Consider the following 24,702-nt stretch of genomic DNA (forward strand, 5'->3'; position numbering starts at 1 on the left):
AACTACTTATCAACTCTTACGTAGTCTCACGTCTCGATTATTGCAACGGCATTTTTGCCAACCTTCCAAAATATCAAATTGACAAACTTCAATCAGTGTTTAATGCAGCAGCACGGCTCATAACCGGGGTTTCAAAATATTCGCACATTTCAGAACACCTTCGTAACCTTCACTGGCTCAAGTGCCCTGAAAGAATCCAGTACAAATTGTGCTGGATGGTGTTTAAATCCATCAATGAAATGGCCCCACCCTACATCTCTGAACTATGCGTCCCGGAAGACACAGGTCTGAGGCAGTCAACTCTTAGATCGGCAACATCAGCAGCTGTAGGCAGACTGATGGAATCTAAGCGCAAGCCAAATACTAAGTTTGGTGATCGCGCTTTCGGAGTATCATGGCCGAAGGCTTGGAATAAACTCCCTCCGGAACTAAGATCCTTAACAAGTCCAACAGAATTCAGGTCTAAACTAAAAACTTACCCCTTTAAGCTGTCATACCCTTAAATTAAAAATACCATTCCTGAGAGAATGTCCAGTTTTATCCAATTTTTCAATTATGTCCTAAATCCTGTATCTAAATTTCGCTAATAAACAATTAATTTATTAATTAATTGTTAATGTCAAGTGACCTACCAGGTAAGTATTGTACTGTATATTATCTTGATATATAGTTAGTAATATACATTGTAGAAATGTATTGTAAATTTGTACAGCGCCCTTGAGGTGATTTTGCACAAAAACGGCGCTAAACAAATCATCCAATAATTATTATTATCTACCTAGCAGTAGCACATAACACAAACATCTGGAGAATCTAGAATTGATCCACTAATTCTAAAAAACGTAACTCTTCGCTTGACCGAACGTTTTTGATGTTTCGTTTCGATTTTTGTGTGTTTGATCTTTATGGCGATCATTATTTTAATCAAATAGCAATTAGAAATCAAATTGGTACCTTCGTAATGAAGGTAATATCTATGCCTCGTACCAACTCTAATGAAAGTTTGAAATAGGCCAGTCGCCTTTCTTAGCAGACACTAATTTCAATACAATATCTGTTAGCGGTTCTGATTAGCGATACAATTGATAGGAAGATCATTTGTGGGGTGGTTTTCATATTTTTATACTGGCCTAATTGCGGTGAAGGTAAATTTACAGTAAAGTTGAGTGCAGCGTTTTTTTCTTGCGTACGGGAACGCATTGAACGCAGTAATAACAGTTGTGTTGTTCTTCCCCGCGCAAGAATTTACCGAAGAACTGGAATGGAAATACTAGCGTCAACATTGAGGTATGCCAAACCTTTTATAGCAGTAGTTATTGATCGAAAAAGAAAGTATATTGTGACAAATTAGTAGTTCATATTTCTAAACCATATTAATATCGGAAATAATACGATTCTTGTATGTGCATGTATATATGATAAGATGATAACCATATTATGCATAAATAAACCCATAGATATACCACACACCATAAATAAACCACTCACGACATATGATAACTGATAACTAAATCAAACAGATTTTTCATCTCTTAAAAATTGATCATTTAATTTTCATTTTTATTGAGTTGACCAAAATAAAAAAAGTAGGGTACGTACCTACTTAATATAAATTCAATTATTATCACGGGAAAATTTGTTACAAATAAATAAATACAAACGGCAAAAGTATGTATTATCTAGAGGTAAACAGCATTTAAACGGCTTTTTAACCAGCATTCAGGTAAGGTAGATCTTACCTGAATGCTGGTTAAAAAGTTCCCCTAGTGTCGCAACGCCTTGTGTGTGCACCCCAGTTATAATATAAAGGGTTTTCCAATAAGAGGTGTTATTTTGATATTCAAAGAAAAATGCCATTTTTTAATATAATTGTGTTAAATCACAAGATCTCGGTGGCCAATTGTGATCACCTCTTCGAGAGATAACACGGTCCGGAAACTTTTCCCGTAAAAGATCAATGGTTTCGTTGCTTATGTTGCACTTAGCGCCGTCTTGTTGAAAGTAAACGTTCTCCAGATCAATACCATCCAATTCATTTTATGGCCGGAATTAAATACACATATCACCTCTTATTGGAAAACCCTTTACTATACCGCAGTAGATTTTGATGCAGCGACGCAACTGTTACCCGCAACTAAAGTTGCTCGTGTACGTCTAGCGGTGTGTAGGTTCAGCTGGAATGAGTTCTCGAACCCGAGTCCTTTACGGGAAGCGAATCCCACTTCTACTCCTTTTTGGGCAAAAGATTGTGAAAGTTTTGTTTATTGTTAAATAATATTGATTTATTAATATTAATATTGATTTATTTATTTATTAATTTCAAATGTTTTCTTTTCCGTGTACCGCGTTCGAACCCCTGCTTCTTTGATTATTCAGATTGGTGATGGTGGTGGGAGGGAGTCCACACCGCTAGCCGCTACTCGCGCCGCACTCTCCGCCCGGTGAACACCGTCCTCAGTAGTTCTTACCTGCCAACCAGTCGGTGGACGTCTCCCTTCGAGTTGTCGAGTTCTCGCGTACCACAACACTTCGTGTCGCAACGCTCGCAGCCCGCACGCACTAACATTCAACTTCCCAAAGAGAACAACTCTCTTCGCGCGAAAGTGGGGTATTGCCTGTGCCGGATCGGTGTGTGATATATTTATTATTTAATTCTGTGAAAAGGTGATTCGTGTAAATACATTATGATGGCACCCGAAACGGTTGTAACGATTGACAATAATCAACCTGGAAATAAGGCGGCGGAACCCGAGCAGCCCTTGAGCTGGCTCCGGCTAAACATCGACTACTTTAAAACTATCCCTGGTATCTTGAAACTAGTCGAATTGGTAAGTCCATATTTTCTTACAAATCAATTATCAATAATTTATTGTTGGTATTGTCTTTGAGCCGCTTAATGTTTTGCGATTAACAATTATAATTACTGTTCTAGTGAGTACATAATAATACCTACTACGTGTTTATCTATCTTTTGTTTATTTTTCTCATATCTCTAAAGGCTTTTTAACGCCGCCAAGGACACCTGTTTGTACTATACAACCTACGCTACGGGCTCCATTATGATATTATGAACAATCTCCTACAAAGAGTCGATATTATAATGTTATTGTAATTACCGCGGAGCGTATTCAAGCGGAACCGGTTATTTACAAGTGTAGGATTGCCGCCATTCACTAAAAGGGCACTGGCAACACTGACAGCTTTCTCATTAATGCAACAAATCATGGAATCTTTGAATATTTTATAAAATTTTAAAACCAAGTGGTTACTCACATCACTGTAATCCTTACATCGATTTTCAACTGAATTTTGGTATCAAGAATACGTAAATGCATTTTTTAAAATTTCATACGTCTTCTAGAAATGATGGTAAATATTGAAATACGTTGAACGTCCGATACGCACAAATTATTTTAAAAACACTTCGTATCAGTTCAATTACAACGAGGAACATCTATTTCAGTCTCCGGAGAAGCAAAATAATGTATTTTAATATCTATTTCGTTAAAATTAAAATTGACAAATTCATCATGTTCAATTGGTCATTTACTAAATTTATGATAATAGGCTTTGAGGTTATTTTTATATACAGATATGATGTCAAAATATGGCGTAAACAAGAGGCGTTAAATTATCCGTTTATTAATTTGAACGAAATAGAGATTTTACTTCTCCTGAGACTGAAATAGATACTCCTCATTGTTATGTTTTTTTAATGATTTGTAATTTCAATAAAGGATGTCTAGCGTATCTGAAATACCCGGATATTTACCCTAGAAATTTAACTGTTTCAATTGTCACAGTGGCCAATGTAGGACTTGCAACGTGTGGCAACATTTATCACCTATTAAATTAGGTAATCGATATATTAATATTAATAGGGTGGGCGAAGTTTATGAAAAATGCAAATGAGAAGTCGATCCATACTGCGTAGGTACCTACTTTGCAGTTTCCAGTCCATGGGCGGGCGTGCTTCAAGGCGTTCTCCTCATTTCTAGGTGCCTTTAAAACTATCCTCATTTTCGGTAGTTGTCAAGATTTTATCTACGATTGCTATAGAAAACAATTATGTATTATCTAATTTAACGGTAAGGGTATGCGATCAAAGCTATTGTTGTGACATGTGGAACATTCCAGTGGCGGTCGGTCACCTCGATTATTTTGCTTATGTTTTGAGATTCTATGTATTATTTATCCTTAGTAATAGACAAAAAATATTCAGAATTATTAATTAAAACATGACGGAGAAGTAAACATGGACGACTAACTATCTATAAAATTAATGAAGCTGGGAAATAGGAATCAAACATTTAATATAGTGACTTCTTATATTTTGTGTAGTAAAGGCAATAGAAGCTAACTTACGAAAGGCGCGGGTTCAAATCATGGTGTGCGCAAGTAAATTTTATCTGATTAATTTGTGTTATTTCACAATTTATTCATTTAATATAATACAAGTATACTTGCGTCACGTTCCAGAGTGGAAGATACTCTGAGTATCGCCTTGGTGTAAAACCACCATTCAGAATTGAAAAGTTGCTCGAAATTGCTTTAGCCGGGTTTGCTTCCTCTTCCCCTCTATCCTCCATCTCCTTCTCCTCCCCATAACCTAAAAAAATCTTCTTATCATCTCCACTGAGGGTGGAAAATGGCGCTAGTATCATATAGTAAGTTATGCAAATATTTAAAGCTGAAAATGTTAATGCATAACTCGGAAACAGTAGAAATTCTTACTTGATTGTAGATTTAGGAACAAATAAACATTTTAAATAATTTTGACAGTAGGTTTATTCGAATAGTGCTCTGTTTTTGTGTATTGCACACCCCTACTACAAACACACCAACGCTAATAAATTTATCTTGCCGTTGCAGAATTACTCATACAACAAGACCTAATACAATATCCACATTAACTCACTGAAATGTAGTTACATACTTCATTTCAGATTTACCTCGCAAGTGCCGACGCGTTGTGACTTGCACCTTACCTACTTTGTAATGTTTTAAAATTAAAAACACACCAAGCACGAATATAAAAAGATAAAAGTAATGGCAAAAGTAAATCATAATAAAATAAGCACACAAATTACTTGTGTAAGCTCTCGGTTATCTCCAATCACAGATAAATAATAATACCTCGAAAATCATAACTACAACCATAAATCAAATAACTACAACGATTAATCTACCTTGGATTAACTGGCGAATTGAAGGAAAACGAAGCATTGGTTGACAAACTCGTTAATAAGAGTAGTATCATTCTACAGTTCTAATAATTGCAGATAATCTTTTAACTAAAGGGTTTTCCAATAAGAGGTGTTATTTTGAATATTAATTGAGGAATTAATGATAATGGCCGAAATTGGATGGTATTGATCTGGACAAGGTTTACTTTCAACAAGACTGCGCTACGTGCCACACAAGCAACGAAACCATTGATCTTTTACGGGAAAAGTTTCCGGACCGTGTTATCTCTCGAAGAGGTGATCACAATTGGCCACCGAGATCTTGTGATTTAACACCTTGCGACTTCTTCCTTTGGGGCCACGTGAAAGAGAAGGTCTACGCCACAGACATAGGAATTAATAGACGAGAAGATAATGGCGAGGGGTAAAATCAACTGTCGAAGAACGAAGCGGGTAAGGCTGACTGTGATTCGTCAATAAATCAATCTGACAGTAAATAGGCATCTCGCATTATAATATCACCATTTAGTTCTTAAAAGTAAAATCTGCTTTTGAATGAATAGACATTTTTACATGGGAGCGCAAATTACTCGCCACGTTATGAACTAATTTGCGAAGTCCAAATTCGGCAAAGTAAGGCAGCTTCTATTTTCAGAGTCGTAGTTAGTTTCAGAGTATTTAGTTAAGACACTTTTACAAATGTTTCATAATTTACTTACCCCAGTAAACAACGATGAGCACACTTGAGAATCGCTACATTGTGATGTGATAGTATATGTTTCTAAAACTGATCCATACAATACGGTGTGAATAAGCTTAAAATAAAGTAAAATAATGCTTACTTATGGAATGTAATACGACAATTGGGTTTATTCTCTTTTTCACATCTATTTTTACAAGTTTTCATATCACAGGTCAACATTTTGCAGTGTTATTTCGTAAAATGAACCGATGATGCCTCGACCATAGTTCGCACAAGAATGATGACGTCACGTTTTCAAATTTCACTTGAGGCCATACGAGAGCACAGCCGGCTCCAATGGAACCGGTATGGGGAGTGGGGATAATACGCTTTTAATCACTTAGGGCAGGTCTACTAATATTCATATGTCTATGGTCTACGCCAACAACCCAGCGTCGATTCAAGACCTCAAATATGGAATTCGTGAGGCTATCGAGGACATAAGGCAGCCACTTTGCGATTTGGTTATGGAAAATTTCATGAAAAGGATATGGTCCTGTAGGCGTGGTCGTGGTGGTCATTTGACTGATGTTATTTTTCACTATTAACGGCATACCTTCCTCTTTATAATGAAATAAACATTCGATCATTTATAGTAAAAAATGGCATTTTTCTTTGAATATCAAAATAACACCTCTTATTGGAAAACCATGTATAAATGTAATCTGTTTGTGTCCCCTGACACAGGGCACTTGGCGTGATACGATTTGTACCTTAATTAACTTAATTTCTAGTAAGTAAGTAGCATATATTAATACGAATAACGTACAAACGTCCTAACTGCTCCCAACCATCTGGAGCTAGTGAGACTATGGCATCCCCAATTGGGGTATGTTGTGAGGCTGAAGGTAGTTAGGAGAGGAAGGATATGATGAAGAGGAAGGTGGGGAATTACCTGGATATTCAGATCTGGTCACCAAACACTGCTAAAGCCATTCCAAGCAACGTTTCAATTCTGACTGGTGGTCTTAAACCAGGGCGATACTGAGAGTATCTTCCACTCTGGAATATGCCTCTAATATATCTTATGATTTTAAAGAAATAAATTGTGAAATAACACAAATTAATCAAACAAAATTTACTTGCGCACGCCGGGGTTTGAATCCATAATCTACGGATTGCTAGCCGAAAGCCGCACCCCGCAAACATGGAGGCCGTCAAATCGACTACTCTTTTCAATTAGCAAAGTTATTTCCATCATGGACTATGTAGTTTTAAATTATCCGAAAATAGAATTTATATACACGGAAACCAGTCCAATTTTCACAACGCCAGAGCTCACTCAGAGTTATGGCTACTTCATTAACACGGATATTCTTATAGATACCTATTTTTGTGATTGAAATACTTGAGTCTTAGAGAGTCTTAAGATTTAGAATAACACAGGAGTATGTACAATACGATATAATGGATATAAGGAGTAATAAGGAGTATGTACAATACGATATAATGAATGTGAATGACGCAAGGACTGTGCGCCGAGACAGAGTTGTGTGGCAGTCTGTCCTCTCTGCCTACCCTTGCCAGGAAACGGCGTGATGTTTAGTTTTGTCCTTGGCCGAAAGCTAGAAATTCTATAATGATATACGTTATAATATAAATAATAAAATAAACTAATTTATTTTGTCTAAACCAAAGCTTTGAACTGTTCCATGTTTTATCAACAGTTATTTAGCTTTCGGTTCAAGGCCTTAGTAATTTGCAAAACGTGAGTGTAATATTACCCACTGACCGTTAAACCCCACCTTTTACTGTTACTGTTACTAACCGGTTTTGCCAGGAGACATCTTCATTGCATAAACTGTTAAACAGACGTCGCTAAATAAAAATCCTTTCTGATTTGTCTTTAACACCTCCCACGCTGACGACCAAATCGAAGTAATTTATTTAGCACACCGAGAAAACTTACTGATTTAAAATTTAAGAATCTCTTCAGATTATTCGTATTCCGGTTAAAAATCTGACTGCAGGCCTTTAACGAATTGATTGACAGGTTTCCTAATAAACTATCAGTAAAACACGATTGTTTTATGGGAATGTCGGAACTCGGAACACGTGATCATAAATTTTCTAATATTTTCTTATTTCGTTCAGGAAAAACGCAGGTGCATGAAAACGTGTACCGATATATTAAGAATGTACTAAAAGTTTAATAGGAAACGGCATGGTGGCAACAGGATTTTAATAAATCAGCAATACTATTTTAAGCTAGATTTAAGCTTATTTCAGATATATTTGCCGCACATTTCAAACTGGAAGATTGAAGCGTTGCTTGAAATGGTTTCAACCGTGTTTGGTGACCAGATTGAATAGCCAGGTAGTTCTCCACCTTCCTCTTCCCAATCTCCTTCCTCTCCCATCTACCTTCAGCCTCACAACTTACCCCAATTGAGTTTTGTCATAGTCTCATTGGCTCCAGACGGTTGGGAGCAGTTGGGACTCTTGTGTAGGTCTCACATAAAAAACTGTAAATCGTATTAAACATACTAATTTCGGTTGTTGGTGCATGCATGTATGCGTGGTGTGAAATATTCCTGTGTAAATGTATTACTTCATTCAAGTTCAATGAAGTTTTAATTTAAAATTAGAACTGATAAGTATAAAAGCATATCAGACAAGCGATTACGTAGGTACCCACAATTATTTTATTTTAATAACTAGGTGACCCGGCGTTGCTGGGGGTTATCCTTAGAAAATAGACATAATACTATATCACACTTTTCTGTACGCCTGTTCAAGATGTACAATTCTGTGTACATTATTTTGATGTATCCAATTAGGTTTAGCCAGCATTAGCAATGTAAACGCCTGAAAATATATTTTCTTACGACTTGATTACAAAACATTACGAATTTATTTTATACTATTTTGAGATTATCAACAACTAACTGTAGCCCGCCACGGTGTTGTTTAAAAAATAATGTTTTTACCTGTCACAGGATACATCTATACAGGGTGTATCGGCACGTACCCGACAAACTTTAACCAGCTATTCCTTAGCATATTTGGAGTAAAAAATGTTATGGGCACTTTGCTGTCCGGTAACATTTTTTTTTATAAAAAATTTATCATTCATATTTTCACCACATGTCACCACTGTTTTATCCTTTGTCACAGTTTGAAAACCCATCTGGCAATATTTTATTCGAGTTTCGTTGAATAATGTACGTACGTACCTACATTGGCGCGCTTTTACAATCACAACGAAATGGCATGGCACCATTCGTCTCATTTTTAACTATTATTATTTAGTGTGTATGAAAGAGCGAAGACGCTTTTTGACACACTTGCTAATAACAGCTGTTGAACACGAGAAACAATGCCAATGACAGTGACGGAGTGTGGATTTTTTTATAATTTTTTGTTTATAATTGAAAAAAAAATGTTACCGGACAGTAAAGTGCCCATAAAATTTATTACTCCAAATGTGCTAAGGAATAGCTGGTTAAAGTTTGTCGGGTACGTGCCGATACACCCTGTATAACGTAGGTATACAAAAACACACGCGTATTCAAATGCAAAGTTGTGTCAAAATTTCAAAGCAATCTGTGAAGAACTTTCTGAGATTTAAGATTTTAAACAAACGAACATTTACATATTTATTTATATTTTTATTGATATATAGATGATAATAATTCTATATTTGAAATTTGTATTTATTTTCTTTACATTTTGAAAGGCCGTTAACTTGTTTGATTTTGTAAGTGATTAAAATCAATTAATTTCTCGTGAAATTAAGCGTGTTTATTTATTTGTGTCGAGCTTTTTCGGTGAAAACTGTTTCGATGGGCGTCGGAATAAAATAAACAATCTGCTGGGATTAAGAAAAACACACAGAATCGCTGAAAAGAAGATTAAATTATATTCGTATCTCCGCTTTTCTTGTCGCTGCGTAATAGTAATCATTCATCTCGTAACTAGGGCGGTGTTTTCCAGGCCGACCTAATGTCCACTTTTATAAAATAAGTTGAATTATTACATATTTTTATCTTATACTGTTTACATGTATATTATGTTTTCTTGTGAATGTACTGGAATGTTAAAGTTCAAAACAAAACTGGCCATATCCAGTGGTTTTTATTTCAAACCTGGCCATCTCCAAACGATACAAATCATTTATATTTATATTTATAAACGATTTATGTGATCTTATGATCCCTGGTAAAATTGTATCTTACGCTGATGATACAGCAATAATAGTGAATGGATAATCATGACCTGAAACTTTTTTTGAAGGCAACAAAATGTATTACATATGTTTCATCATGGCTAAAAATAATAGATCCTTCTTAAACTATAATAAAACATTTCACCTAACCTTTTATAAAAATAGTAAAAATAAACCTCACAATAACCTTAAAATTAGAAAACATAATGTTTACTGTAATCAAGAAATATGCTCATCTTGTTTTGAACTCGGAAAGTTGAAAAGATAAAATATTTAGTTATTATTATTGATACAAAATTAAATTGGCAGTCACAAATTAATAATACCGTCTGTAAATTAAGATATCTTACATACACATTTTACAGACTAAAAGTGCTTAATGTTGAAAAAGAGAAAATTATTTATTTTTCTTTGGTGCAATCTTCACTCATATACGGACTAATAGGATGGGGCGGTGCGCTTCATGCACATATACACCTTTACAAATAACTCAAAATTATATTATCAAAGTTATGTACAAACATGAAATACACCTTAAAAACAAAAATAAATTTGAAATAAATGAAAACAGAATCAACATTAGAAATAATAATGTATTTTATACTACCCTATCAAAACAAATGCAAACACACTGCAGTTTCATTGGACCTCGTACTTTTAATCTTTTACCGAAAAATATTCAAGTGATTACTAAACTTCCTCAATATTTAATACAGTTGAAACTTTTTTTATTTAATTTGTATCAATGTATGTTTCTCATAAAATATTCACCATTTATTACACCAAACACTTATAACTTCACTATACACCAGTGCTCCGCAACCTTTTCTCACCTACGACACACCAAATTTCTTCCTAGAATTCCGCGGCACACCAAAAGCTAAAATACATAGGTATTAAATTGATACACAAATTTTACAATAATTTCTTGTTTTTTTATTCGAAAAGTATACATACATACATATAACTATAACATATTTATTTTTACGCAATCTTAATAATTTTTATAAAATAATAATAAATTAATGAGCGATTAATTGTTAAATTAACCTGCGCTTGTTTCAATGAACACAAAAGTTTTATATTTGGCTCGGTTTTTGACAGCGCAACCCGAAGTTCTTGGTCAAGACCTTTTAAGCATGACCGCTTATCATTTTCAATTAATACAAGCGTTGAAAATTTTTGCTCACATAAATATGTCTTTGAAAATGGAAGTAGTGTTAAGAATGCTTTGACGAAAATGCAAGGATATTCTTTTTTAACGTAAATCCAGAAAACATCTAATGGATCTTCGGAGAAGTGAATTTTTAATGTCATGTAATTATTTAAATCTGTAAATTCCTCTCGAATTTGCAGAGGCAGTGCTTCCATAGAATTTATTGCATTGGTTGCAAAAGGATTTTGAATCCAATCGCATTGTTCCGTATTAATGGAATAAAAATATTGATCAAATTTCTGCTGAAACAAACTTAAATGTTGTTGGGCCAGATCCACAGTTAATTGTTTTTTTTTTTCAATTGTACTATGGTTGGTCCTTTGGTACATTTCCAAACATCCCTTTTGCAACTCTTTCTGCCAAAGTTCGTTATTAAGTTCATTCAAATGCTCGAATATATCAGCCATGTATGCAAGTTTGGCTATCTAGTAATTATCATCTAGGTGCTGATATAGTTTGGGCATATTTTGATTTAAAAGAAACTCACACACCTCGTGAAGAAGCTAGATTTGGCTGGAAACAATCTAGCCAAAACATTGCCTCGGGATAGACAACAAATTTCAGTACAAAACAATAAGGATTCATATTCGGCTCCCATTTCTGCACAGAGTATTCCAAAGATTTGTGAGTTTAGGGCTCTTGATTTAATTATGTTTACGATTTTAATTCATTCATTCATTCAACTTGTTCCAAAGTTCCTCCGTAAATTTTTGACCATCAATGCTTCTCGATGTATGCAGCAAGTGTGTAAATTGTAATGTTGGATTTTTTTGTTTTAAACAAGAGACAAAACCCTTTTTATTACCCGTCATTGCCGCAGCGCCATCCGTGCAAACAGCAATGCAATTGCTCCATTTAATATTATATTTTTTAAAGAAATCATCGGTTACTTGAAAAAATTCTTCACCGGTAGTTCGCTCTGGAACCTCCTTACAAAATAAATAATTTTCTTTAATAAAGTCCTCGTCAACGAAACGTACAATAGCTATCAACTGTGCTTTATTTTTAATATCGGTTGTTTCGTTGATCTGAAGCCCAAATTTTTCAGCCAATAACAGTTTTCTAATCAGTGTTTCTAATATATATCGTAAATACCTCTTTTAACAGTATCGGCAGACAATGAAAAATAGAAAATATTATGACAAATATTTTGTCATTGTGTATTAAATACATAATGAAATATTGTAAAATGTCAAATAGATTGAATTTGACCGCGGCACACCTGTGTCCGGCTCACGGCACACCAGTGTGCCACGGCACACCGGTTGCGGAGCACTGCTATACACTATTGTTAACACTTTTTATACAAACCGCTTAGACAAAATGTAATCTTGTTTTAGTTTTATATGCCCACAGTTTGTTTATTTCTAGGTACAATAATATAATAACTTAAATATAGTACCCATGCACAGGCTGCGCATTAGTGGGTTCCCATTATTCATATTGATTTATATAATATTGTATGTAATTAATGTATAAATTTTGAAAAAAAAAATACCTTGAAATCAATAAGCGCATCTCTAAATAGTATAAAATATAGTAGCTATCTGCGTGTGTTTGTTTGTGCGTTCGCACTTGAAGTGAAATGACACTAAACTGCTCTATACCTTAGTTCTTCTAAACTACGCAATAGATTTTGATTTTGAATGTGTTTTCGGGCTGTGCACTGTTGTTGAAGGAATCTATAACGCCCGTTGTCTGGAGCATCTACCATTAAAATATTGGTTTAACAAGAATTTCATTCAAAGACTGAAATCCATTCGTTATAATGGAGTAGTACGTTTTTTTAAGTGATTGATTGCTTCCATTGACAATCAATAATTTTGACAAAAACTGTTTACTATACATAGGTACATATTGCATTTTAATCAATTTTAAAAGGCCGTCACAAACACCCGTGACTTAGGCATAGACCCAAAGATCTTACCACTAAGCTACGTAGATAACTCTTAGAGATAATCAGAAAGCCATAATCTGCTCTAGTAATCCATTGGAATTAATGTTATAATTAGTTTGATAATAATGTTATCATCACCAGAAATTATTTATCAATTGAGTTAGTAGGTGCAGTTGAATTTCTTTATTTGCCGTAAGTACCTACTAACGAAAATTTTCGGAATTGAATTTAATTATTGTAATGAACGTATGTCTAAATGTATGAAAGAGATAGCATGATAATGCTGACGTATAAATGGGTATGCCTGCTTTTTACCAGTAACCTTCCTTCAAGTAACTTGTACAATTAGTGCGACTTATGAGTGCGACAATAAAGAGTGTAAATAGTGTACCCAAACTTTGTTATTAATAAGTAACCATGCTGAATATTACTCTACGATAACTTACTAAATCTCTACGAGAATTACCACACTAAAGTATTAAAAACTGGAACCAGTCCACCACAATTGGTGAAGTCAGGATGATCACAATTATATGTATAAGTATCGGACAGCTAGGCTATATTATTTTACTACAGACTATTAGGTCAGTTTTAAATGTGCCATTGGCTACCGTATTACTTATGTCTCGAAACATTGCCGGAAAACAGCGTTAGCAAATATCTGAATTTTGTCATTTGTTTATGACAGTTTCGTGGTTAATATTGCGGTTAAAATGTGAAATTATTCATTTAAACCAGAAACAAGGAACAATACACGATATATCATTTGTCATTATTTGTCAAATTACTCAACGGTATAGTAATATGAATGCCTTGTAATTGATAATCATTAACTTTATTACCTGCTTATTCTTATGCTGTTCAAATTGACTCGAGAAAGTTGTGTAATTATTACAATTAGGCAAACACTCATTATTATTATTAGATCGTTGTAATGATAATGAAGTTACAATCTGAAGATTAATATTGCGTTAAATCAAATGGATATAGGCGTCGATCGTGCTCAACTAATTGCTGAAATAAAATAAAAATACGACTGGTTTCGGTTTTTTCGGCATAATTTGGCGTTGTTTTGTAGGTAGTAGAGATGTCGTCACCTTTCTTACAAATTGCATCGTCATAGCTTCGACAAGAATCTGTTTTAAATAAAAAATATACTTTTTAATTGGTGTACCTCAGATGGTAAAATAGTGATACTTTGGTACTAACAAATAAAATAAATTATCTATACATACTTCAATTTAATTTAAGATACCTTCGCCTGTGAAATATTATAACTGCCTTCATACTCACAACTCACTTAAGCCTCCATCTCCCTACAGTCTTAAAACTTACTTTTTGAGATCATATAGTGGGATTGGTATCATCTTGTTATAAACTTCTTGGATTTGTGATAACAATAAGCAAACAATTCTCCAAGCCCGAAGCAATGACATCGATGTTCAACTGCGTTATATGATCTAAATTAGAATACGCTTCTGCTGTCTGGGCCCCATACCAGCAAAAATACATAGAATTATTAGAACAAATTCAAAATATTCTAAGATATATGAGAACGCATGGTGAATACCCACGATTTATGTATCACATAGATTTGCTCTTCGAAACGCACTACGAAAGTCTCCAATCTAGGAGAATTGGGACCCTTAAAGTAACAGCTTTTAAAATCATGAATTATTACATTGACAGCCCATACCTCTTGGACTGCTATAAATTGTTTATTCCGAACAGCTACCGTTAGGGTCGAAGCCACGACTTGCTCTGTATTCCACACGGCAGAACGGACGTTCTTGCCCAGCATAGCACGACAAGAGGTATATGGTGCTGCTAAATAATACCTCTAGGTCTCTTGACATTTTCAACATTGGCCTTGAAGATTTCAAAAGTCATTTTAGGCAAGAACTCTAAAATATTAGTTATTGAAAAAGGTTTCATTTAAAGCTTTGTATATTTCATGTGTATTGTAATAGGATTACAGCAATCTGTAATGCACAAAAAAAAACAAACAAAAAACTCCATTCAGCATCAACTACCTCAACCTCACAACTTACCCAATGGAAGATGACTCAGATTGGCTTCGAACAGCTGTGATGCTTGTGCAGTTATACACTTGCAAAAGTAATATTTATTTTAGGCTTGTACTGGTAATTAATTCTCGTAGCGAAATATAAGTTTGTGTAATAAGATTCAATTGAAAGTGAATGAATTAATCTCGATTCAGTGCGACGCGCGACATGTAGAGTGTACAGTAAAGTGGCTGACGCGTCGGCGTCGATCTGCGGCGCCGCGTCGTTGCGTGATGCGTGCTGTGTATATTTACTCGAACTCGGCCCAGACGCGTCGATGGCAATCTCGTTCTCGAGATCGGGTCTCACGACCGGCGGAATCACAAATATAATCGGAACAATGGCTCGGTCCAAATATACGCGTGGGTGAAAATACTGTAAATAACGGATGACACCGAGAGACTAGGCACTTTAGCGGGTCAATTGGCCATAGCGAAGGGTCTCTCCCGTTACAATATTCTGTCATAGGGCATCTTAGCACTCTGCCAAGGTGGCCGCCGATGTTTTTTACAACTTGGATGTTTATTAATTTTCTCAAATTCTTAACCCTAATCTAATATCCACCATAAACAAGGCTGACGACACTAAAACCACGCACATGAGCGGGTCAGTTCCAGTTGGTGTAACTGGTTCAGTAACCAATTATTAAAATAGAGGACCAAAAATATACGAAATTTTATTGCATTAACTGTAAAATGGTGCCTGTCTATGCATACACCACCAAAGGAACTGTCAGTGTCTAGACAATTATATACGGTGTTCGAATCCTCGTAGTTCAAGCGGGGAACTGGTGAATCTACATCACATTTAATTTGGAGTCGATTTTAACAACTTTTATGATTTGAGCTTTCATTTAATATCTTTTAAAATGCTTGGAAGTGTGGCACTGTCTCTTTAAGAATTCATCCCATTATTTGTAGAAAAAAATAAAAAGTTTTTATTTTATTTTAATGTGATGTAGATTCACAAGTTTCCTGCTCATATTGCTAATTTCCGTACACCGTGTACTGAAAGGTTAATCAATAAAGTTGACGTATTTTTAATGCCTTAGCTTTTGTTACTGCTTTTTAATGGTATGACAAATTTTTCGTGTTTAGTTCATGAATCTATTAACCCCGATCTACTATCTTTTGCGATATTTTTTAAATGTAGTAGGTACCTAGATATTATCCGATAACCGAGCGAGAAGGGAACAAGCTTCTGTAGCAGACTAATAGTTAATTCATTCACGTGAGTTTACACAAGATATCGATTTCATTAGCATCTAAATCGGTCATAAAATCTGTGTAAAAGGGCCAATATCAGTTTTTCGATATTTATTTTTTTAGATTACACACTAGAAAAACGCTTTTCTTAAAAGTTAAACTTGATAAAATCAAATTTTACACAGGCTTCTTGAAAATTGATGACATTGGTCCTTTTAGAAGCAAGCTACAGAAATTTCCGAATAATAATTTTAGAGTTAATTTTTTTGTTAAAAAAATGAAGACAATGTTGGTAGTTCTTATTCGAAGTATGATACAGTTAAAAGTGACCGAAGAGGATAGGGTCCCATTAGCGCAGTTGGTAGAGCATTGTCCCGGAAAGACAAGGGTCCTGGGTTCGCGTCCCAGATGTGACCGTTTCTTTTTCTGATTTTTCTGTTTCAGATTTTCGTTTAAAAATCACTAATATTGTCTTCAATATTTAAATATTACAATTTGAGGTTTTACTCAATAAAAAATATTCCGAAAAATAATAAGTTAATTTTCTCTTTGCGCCTCAACTCGTTTTGGCATTTCTTTGTATGGTTTGAACTTTCACATTTATTGTACATTGTACATGCTTACATTTAGAGATAATTATTCTAATGTTCCACCAATACACTGTGGCAACTCTCGGCCATGACGCGGCCAGCGACAGTGCCACCGCGGGAGGTGTTGGGGTGGTGCAGGGTGGAAGGTGGAGATTGTGTTGGTTGTTATAACCAAGTAACCACTGGTCGTGGGGTGGTCAATGGCCATTTCTTTACAAAAACCCGCCACTTAAGAGTTTAAAGGTCAATCGCCACATGAATCAGGTGTTAAAAATAACAAACCCGCAAAAAAAGAAGCCTGTTCGTAGAATTTTTATTGTGTTGAATAGTCCTTATATTGGGCTGTGGTTCACATGAAGTAGCTGTGTGAATAATTATTACATCATGGTCATCGTTTTAACCAAACTATGTATATCGACCATACCATATAATGTATATTAAATAATAGCATGCAAGAACTTCTGTTACGAACATTGATTGCTCGACTATGTAAGAATACAACGTTTTATGGCAATAAAATATCCCAGATTTCCTCATTATTTTACGCGAACTATCGTTTTTTAACGTATTGTTGTAACGCTCTTGATTTTAAAAAAAGACTGAATAACTTTTAGAAGAGTAAAACTATTGGTAGAGTAGGTATAAGATGTTGGTGAGATGAGAATTTAGAATGAGATCTGTTCTGCCGTGGTAAATAAAAACACAGTCTCTTCATTGAGTGTCTCAAGGAAGACATGGTGTTTTTAGTTATCGCGGCAGTGTACCGTAGTATGACAAATAATACGACAAGTGTAATTTTTTTGAGCAGTAAAACAAAACTTAAAATAATGGAAATAATTCAGAACAGAGGCATGAGGTCTATATTGTGCTGTAGGAGATATACAGGGTTTTCCAATAAGAGGTGTTATTTTGAATAGCCCGCTATTTCAGTAAATGTTACTTTTGAAGCTGTCATTTTTTGACATTTGACAATTAGAAACTACGCCATTAATAAAAATGGAACGATACACGCTTCGACAACGCATTGAAATGATTAAAATTCACTTGAGTGAATCAAATGCAAATCATCTTGAGTGATGAAACCCATTTCCACCTCGGTGGCTTCGACAACAAGCAAAATTGTCGCATCTGGGGCTCGGAAAACCCAAGAGTTATTGTTGAAAAGCTTCTTTATCCTCAACGTGTGACTGTTTGGTGCAGTTTATGATCCGGCGGAGTCATTGGACCTTACTTTTTCGAAAATGAGGCTGGAGCAACAGTTACGGTGAATGGATTGCGCTATCGAGAGATGATTAATATTTTTTTATGGCCGGAATTGGATGGTATTTATCTGGACAACGTTTACTTTCAACAACACGGCTCTACGTGCCACACAAGCAACGAAACCATTGATCTTTTACGATTGAATATCAAAATAACACCTCTTATTGGAAAAACCTGTAATAGGAAAAACAATGCAACGCCAACTCAATCTTCGAGTGTGTGGCAACGTTTAGGACTCTTTAGTCCAACCCGAAGCCCGATGATCATAAAAAAGGTTTAAAAAATTATCGTTATCTGAGACCATTTTACCTCTCCAACTGGTCTCTCTTGACCTAACGCCTTGCGCAGCAGCGGGATGGATAGACCATTCGTCCGTCACTCATGGACACACTGATCCGTAGTTTCCTACCCACCCCTCATACCTTTTTCCTTCCCAGAACTTCAAAAATACCCTCAACGTAGAATCCCCAAAAATGACATAGGCCCTGAGGGAATTTTGGAATTTGGAGAGGGGTTAAAAGGTCCCCCGCCCTTGCTTTAGTATATAATACCCTAGTTACATATAAGATTAAAAAAAAAAAAACAAAATGTTACCAGATTATATGTTGCTTTAGTCTATAATACCCTAGTTACATATAAGATTAAAAAAAAAACAAAATGTTACCAGATTATATGTCAAAAGGTGTTAGTATTAAGACTACAGTCCATGGCTATCCTACGAGAAGCTGCAACGATTTTAGGCTTCCTAAGACAAATTCCTAAGCAACAGAAAATAATAATTTTTACTATAAAGTTTTATAAATGTTCCATGAACTCCCCGTAAAAGTCTTGTAGCTTTTCGTGCGATATGGCTCAATGTTGTGAAGTCCAAATAATAGTACGTAGGATATATATTATTACAATAAAAAACACACAAATTTGTTATTGACTACTTAAATTTTATTTACACTCTGCAGGTTTCAGAAGAACTCTTCTTCAATTCTTCAAAGAACTCCAATAAACACACCGATCAAATTTAAACACACCTATTACTGAAGATACTCGGATGGCTTTATTTTTAAATACAAAAAAAGTAATCCCCAACATATACGCATTGATTACTAACGTAGGGCTTGGGTTGGGAATGTGTCCGATGAATGTTTTTTGGTGGAATGCCCAATATAATTAGCATCTGTTTTTGGGTCAGCTCAGAAGAGACTGCAGTAGGTACTGATATTAACCGTGCAACAGGATATGATGCGTTGCATCTTCTAAAATACAAAGAAAAATATTTTTTACATTAACCCCACACAATATCGCAAGGCGATGAATCATTGGATGAGCCAGTTGGAGAGGTTGAGGGGTCTTCCCAAACCAGCCTCTCTCAATCTGGTCACCCGACGAACTCGAGCACCCCTGCTAAACCATTAAACGCAGCTAACCACTTGTGGTGATCTATGGCAGAGGTGTTGGTTATCCAATAAATGGTTCCTGGGGCGGCGAATTATTATAACTCGTACTCATACTCGACCTTCTAAATAATACAGGGTTTTCCAATAAGAGGTGTTATTTTGATATTCAATCGTAAAAGATCAATGGTTTCGTTGCTTGTGTGGCACGTTGTCCAGATCAATACCATCCAATTTTGGCCATAAAAAATCATTAATCATCTCTCGATAGCGCAATCCATTCACCGTAACTGTTGCTCCAGCCTCATTTTCGAAAAAGTAAGGTCCAATGACTCTGCCGGACCATAAACCGCACCAAACAGTCACACTTTGAGGTTATCCTTTATAGAAGCTTTTTATTTTCTTTATAGAAGCTTTTCAACAATAACTCTTGGGTTTTCCAAGCCCCAGATGCGACAATTTTGCTTGTTGACGAAGCCACCGAGGTGGAAATGGACCTCATCACTCAAGATGATTTGCATTTGATTCACTCAAGTGAATTTTAATAATTTCAATGCGTTGTTGAAGCGTGTATCGTTCCATTTTTATTAATGGCGTAGTTTCTACTTGTCAAATGTCAAAAAATGACAGCTTCAAAAGTAACATCTACCGAAATAGCGGGCTATTCAAAAAACACCTCTTATTGGAAAACGCTATAGAAAGATTATCTGTCAATGTCTGATTTCTAAAAATTCCGTGTGAAGCCCGGGAAAGACCGAAGACTTCAGCTAGTACGATATATTTTTCACCAGCATAACGTCTTTCCTGTTAACTTCGGTTGAATGCCTGATTTGTGGATATGATAATACAATGCTTTAAAAATAGAAAATTCTTTTTATTCCAACGATTAAGTAATTTAGGTTGCTACTTCTCTAAACATAGACTACGCTGCCTTCGACCACGGAATTGTTATGTATTACTACACCCTTCAATCTTTACAGAAATAGAAAGAGCGTGCTTTACAATAAATTATAGGTTGTCTCGTACTAATTTAGTTTCTATTTTTAGTAGGATTTACGTAGCATAAATTTTCAGCGTAGACTTTTTATACGATTGTAAGAGTTCGAAGTCGGAGACAAAGCGTGTGGAAGTCTCAAAGTAAATGGCGTAACTCTTTGTTTATTTGTGGCAATGATCTGATTGTCATCTGGCGTCATGTTGAGTGCTCCCGGCTCATCATGGCGTGTCTTTCCTCCGAGAAAGTGGAGAAATTTCACATTGTCATCAATCATGGCGGATCGACCGGTAAAACCGGTAAACCAGTCGGCGACATTCAACCTGCCGCTGCTAAAGACTGTTGCTAGTAGTTGTTGTCACCGACTTTGTCTACTGTTAGACTTGACTGGGGAAGTGTAGAAATCATTAATTTAATCAGACTACATTAAACTGAATTTCATAGATTCCGTGAAAATAGATCACACACAGCGAAAACTTACTGATATTAAATACTGTTAATTTATTAAAAATCTGGTCAAATAATTCGTTTTCTGTTAAAAACGCAGGCCTTTAACGAATGAATTGACATAATTCCTAACAAAATATCAGTTAAAAGCGACTGTTTTATGAGGACGGCGGAACACGTGTTGATACAAAAACTGATATCGATATTGACGTACTGATATATTGTCGCTTTCTGTCATGATGTTTATTAGGAAAAAAACACGTGTTCTTGATATATTCTGAATGACTAACATTTTATCAGAAAATTGATCAACAGACTCATTTTTCATGTGGATCAGGATCAAGTGGGATCCAGGCTTAAGACAGAGATTGCATTTTTCTTCGTGTAAAATACATCAGGTAGAATCCTGGTAACACAGAGATCGCATTTTTCTTCGTTTAAAATACATCAGGTAGAATCCTAGAAAGACAGATTTCACATTTTTTTTATATTCGCTCCACACAATATTCAATCCAATCGCTCCATACTTGTAATATTTGGGGATGCTGTGTGGGTTTTTAAAGAGAGGAAGATCTGGGAAGTAAAAAGGTATTAGGGGTGGATAGGAATCTGGGGTTCAGTGCGTCCAGTGTGACTGATGTTTGAATCCATCCCTCCAACTATGGTGCATAGCGATGAGTCGAGGGAGTCCTGCTGGTGAGGTAAAACGATCCCGTGAGGGAGTTATTAATTATCTCACATCAATTTGTGCTATGCAATAATGTTCCGTTCACGACAAGACTCTTTTAGTGCGTGGTTTGTAATTAAGTAATTATTGGCGTTCTGATTGTTTTATGAAATCTGACTGTTCACACGATATTATGTTTCCGAGTATTCTAGAAATAGAGGCTCGGAGATTTTTACTTACAAATATGAACGGGGTTTTAGTAATATTACAACGCAAATCTCAGGCCATAAGTTTTGTTTTATTCAGTTTAAAAATACTGAAGGATTAGTAATGTAACTTTTCATGGCTGCTATCTTGGTATGCCCTTTTCTTACCCGCATTAGAGTTGTACTGGTAGCCGACTGTTAGAAACAATGGAAACATTTTCTTATCTATAGGAATGTGTAGGTGACCCCTTGAAAATACGACTGCATATTTATTAATATTACATTGTGACTGCAGACCACCCGTGCACGCCAAGAGTGATTGCTGATTACGGAGTGATTGTCGCTTGCAGACCTTCATAAATATTCTAACACAACACGGGGTTTCCCTCTTTTCTTCATACATTGTGCACGAATTAATAACGCCTTTCTATGATGCATTGGCTAGTCAGGTAGATACTTAGGTTGGTAGGTAGGTACTCGCTAGTTACCGTTGTAGAATAAATACTGTCATCCATTATTTATCATAATACCCATGTGATATGTTATGAAGCAACTTCAAATTACGCGTCAAAACAACATTCTTTTGTTATGCAATTATGCAACTGGATTACATTAAATTACCAGAGATAACAAATGTGTAGCAGCAATACTCGTTTTTTTATCAAGTCGTCCGCAGTCACCACAACTTTTTATAGATACCACACGACAGAACAGATGTTTTAGCACAGCATAGCATGACAAGAATGACATTTCTACAAATGTGTAGGTGCAATACTCGTTTCGCTGTCAAGTCCTCCGTAGTCATTGCGACTTTTTTTAAGATACCACACGACAGAACAGATGTTCTAGCATAGCATAGCATGACAAGAATGACATTTCTACAAATGTGTACGTGCAATACTCGTTTCGCCATCAAGTCGTCCGCAGTCACCGCGATTTTTTTAAGATACACACGACAGAACAGATGTTCTAGCACAGCATAGCTTGACAAGAATGACATTTCTAAAACAGTGGGTATTATATTTCTCACTCTTTAATAACCTATCTTCCCAAAGTTATCTTCTAGGTACATACTGTAAAAGGATAATTGAGTCTACTTGCAATTTCGCTCTGGATATTTCTGTTGGTTCTGACCTTCACAAAAAATGTAAAAATAAATAAAGTGTATATAAAAACTCACGCGTATTCGAATATACAGGGTTTTCCAATAAGAGGTGTTATTTTGATATTCAATCGTAAACGATCAATGGTTTCGTTGCTTGTGTGGCACGTAGCGCCGTCTCGTTGAAAGTAAACGTTGTCCAGATCAATACCATCCAATTCCGGCCATAAAAAATTACTAATCATCTCTCGATAGCGCAATCCATTCACCGTAACTGTTGCTCCAGCCTCATTTTCGAAAAAATAAGGTCCAATGACTCCGCCGGATCATAAACTGCACCAAACAGTCACACGTTGAGGATAAAGAAGCTTTTCAACAATAACTCTTGGGTTTTCCGAGCCCCAGATGCGACAATTTTGCTTGTTGACGAAGCCACCGAGGTGGCAATGGGCCTCATCACTCAAGATGATTTGCATTTGATTCACTCAAGTGAATTTTAATAATTTCAATGCGTTGTTGAAGCGTGTATCGTTCCATTTTTATAAATGGCGTTGTATCTACTTGTAAAATGTAAAAAAAATGACAGCTTCAAAAATAACATCTACCGAAATAGCGGGCTATTCAAAATAACACCTCTTATTGGAAAATCCTGTATAATCTGGAATAATAAACATAAATAGTTAAACAAGTTCCGGCCGGGTGATGTTCGAATAGATATTTTAGTTTAATTGTTTTCGTTTATCGCCAGTTAAATATGTAATGAACAATTCATTTATATTTGTATTTTATGATCACCGCAACTAGGTCATTTCTTTAGAATTTCTATCGAAATATCTATCGCCATTTTTGTGCTGTCCTTCAGATTGAAATCAACCGTTAATTATTAATAATTGAACACAAAATATGACAAGCTGCCACTGACGGTTCCATGATAACTCAACACAGTGACAATTCAACACACTTTTAAAAAGTGATATAAAGTCATTAAAAATGGTGATTTTTTTAAATCTTTTAACCTAACCTAACCTACATAACCCAGTTAATAAAGTTTTTGTATCATCACTTTCCATGATTTTATATAACTTTTTCAAGACGTGATGAATTATCATTGTGAATTATCATTTATCCGTTTACCATATTCTGTCTATCTGCACAGAAGGACTGAGCCACAGCAATGCGGGACGGGGTTTTGAATAAAAATATCACGTTAAAATCTATGAATCACCTACCTACAAACATTTTTAAAAACCATTGATCACATTATTAATGTTATTTTTATTCATTAAATTTCAAACAGATCCACTTAATGTGCACTAATACGAACCTACATTTTAATGTACACTTTTTCAATCTTGTCTTTAAATATGCTTAACTAGGTGTAATTTTAGAACTAAGCTACACCTTTGAATGCCTTTAAACAGTAAACAAATCTGTGTTTATTATTTTTACAATATTTTTAGTCTAATGTTTTCATTCTCTCTTTTGTGGTGAATGTGGAAGTCTTTATTGTTATGTAGTTTGTCTCTAAAAAAAGTCAATAAATTGCTAAAAACAATGCAGATAAA

The 24,702-nt window shown here is 35.3% G+C and overlaps 1 protein-coding gene across 1 annotated transcript in view; it reads left to right on the forward strand.

Moving 5' to 3' along the window:
* The first annotated feature begins 2,408 nt into the window (after window positions 1-2,408).
* The window catches only part of LOC149421377 (plasmolipin), an 87,523-nt gene continuing 65,229 nt past the window's right edge, over window positions 2,409-24,702 (forward strand). The window contains exon 1 of the mRNA XM_089634366.1: window positions 2,409-2,828. Coding sequence (XP_089490492.1) covers window positions 2,685-2,828 — 144 coding nt within the window. The 5' untranslated portion in view covers window positions 2,409-2,684. The remainder of the gene's footprint in view (window positions 2,829-24,702) is intronic.

The sequence above is a fragment of the Hesperophylax consimilis genome, chromosome 8 (assembly GCF_061612785.1).
Source record: "Hesperophylax consimilis isolate HC1 chromosome 8, BYU_Hcon_1.0, whole genome shotgun sequence".
In the NCBI taxonomy this organism is placed as follows: domain Eukaryota; kingdom Metazoa; phylum Arthropoda; class Insecta; order Trichoptera; family Limnephilidae; genus Hesperophylax; species Hesperophylax consimilis.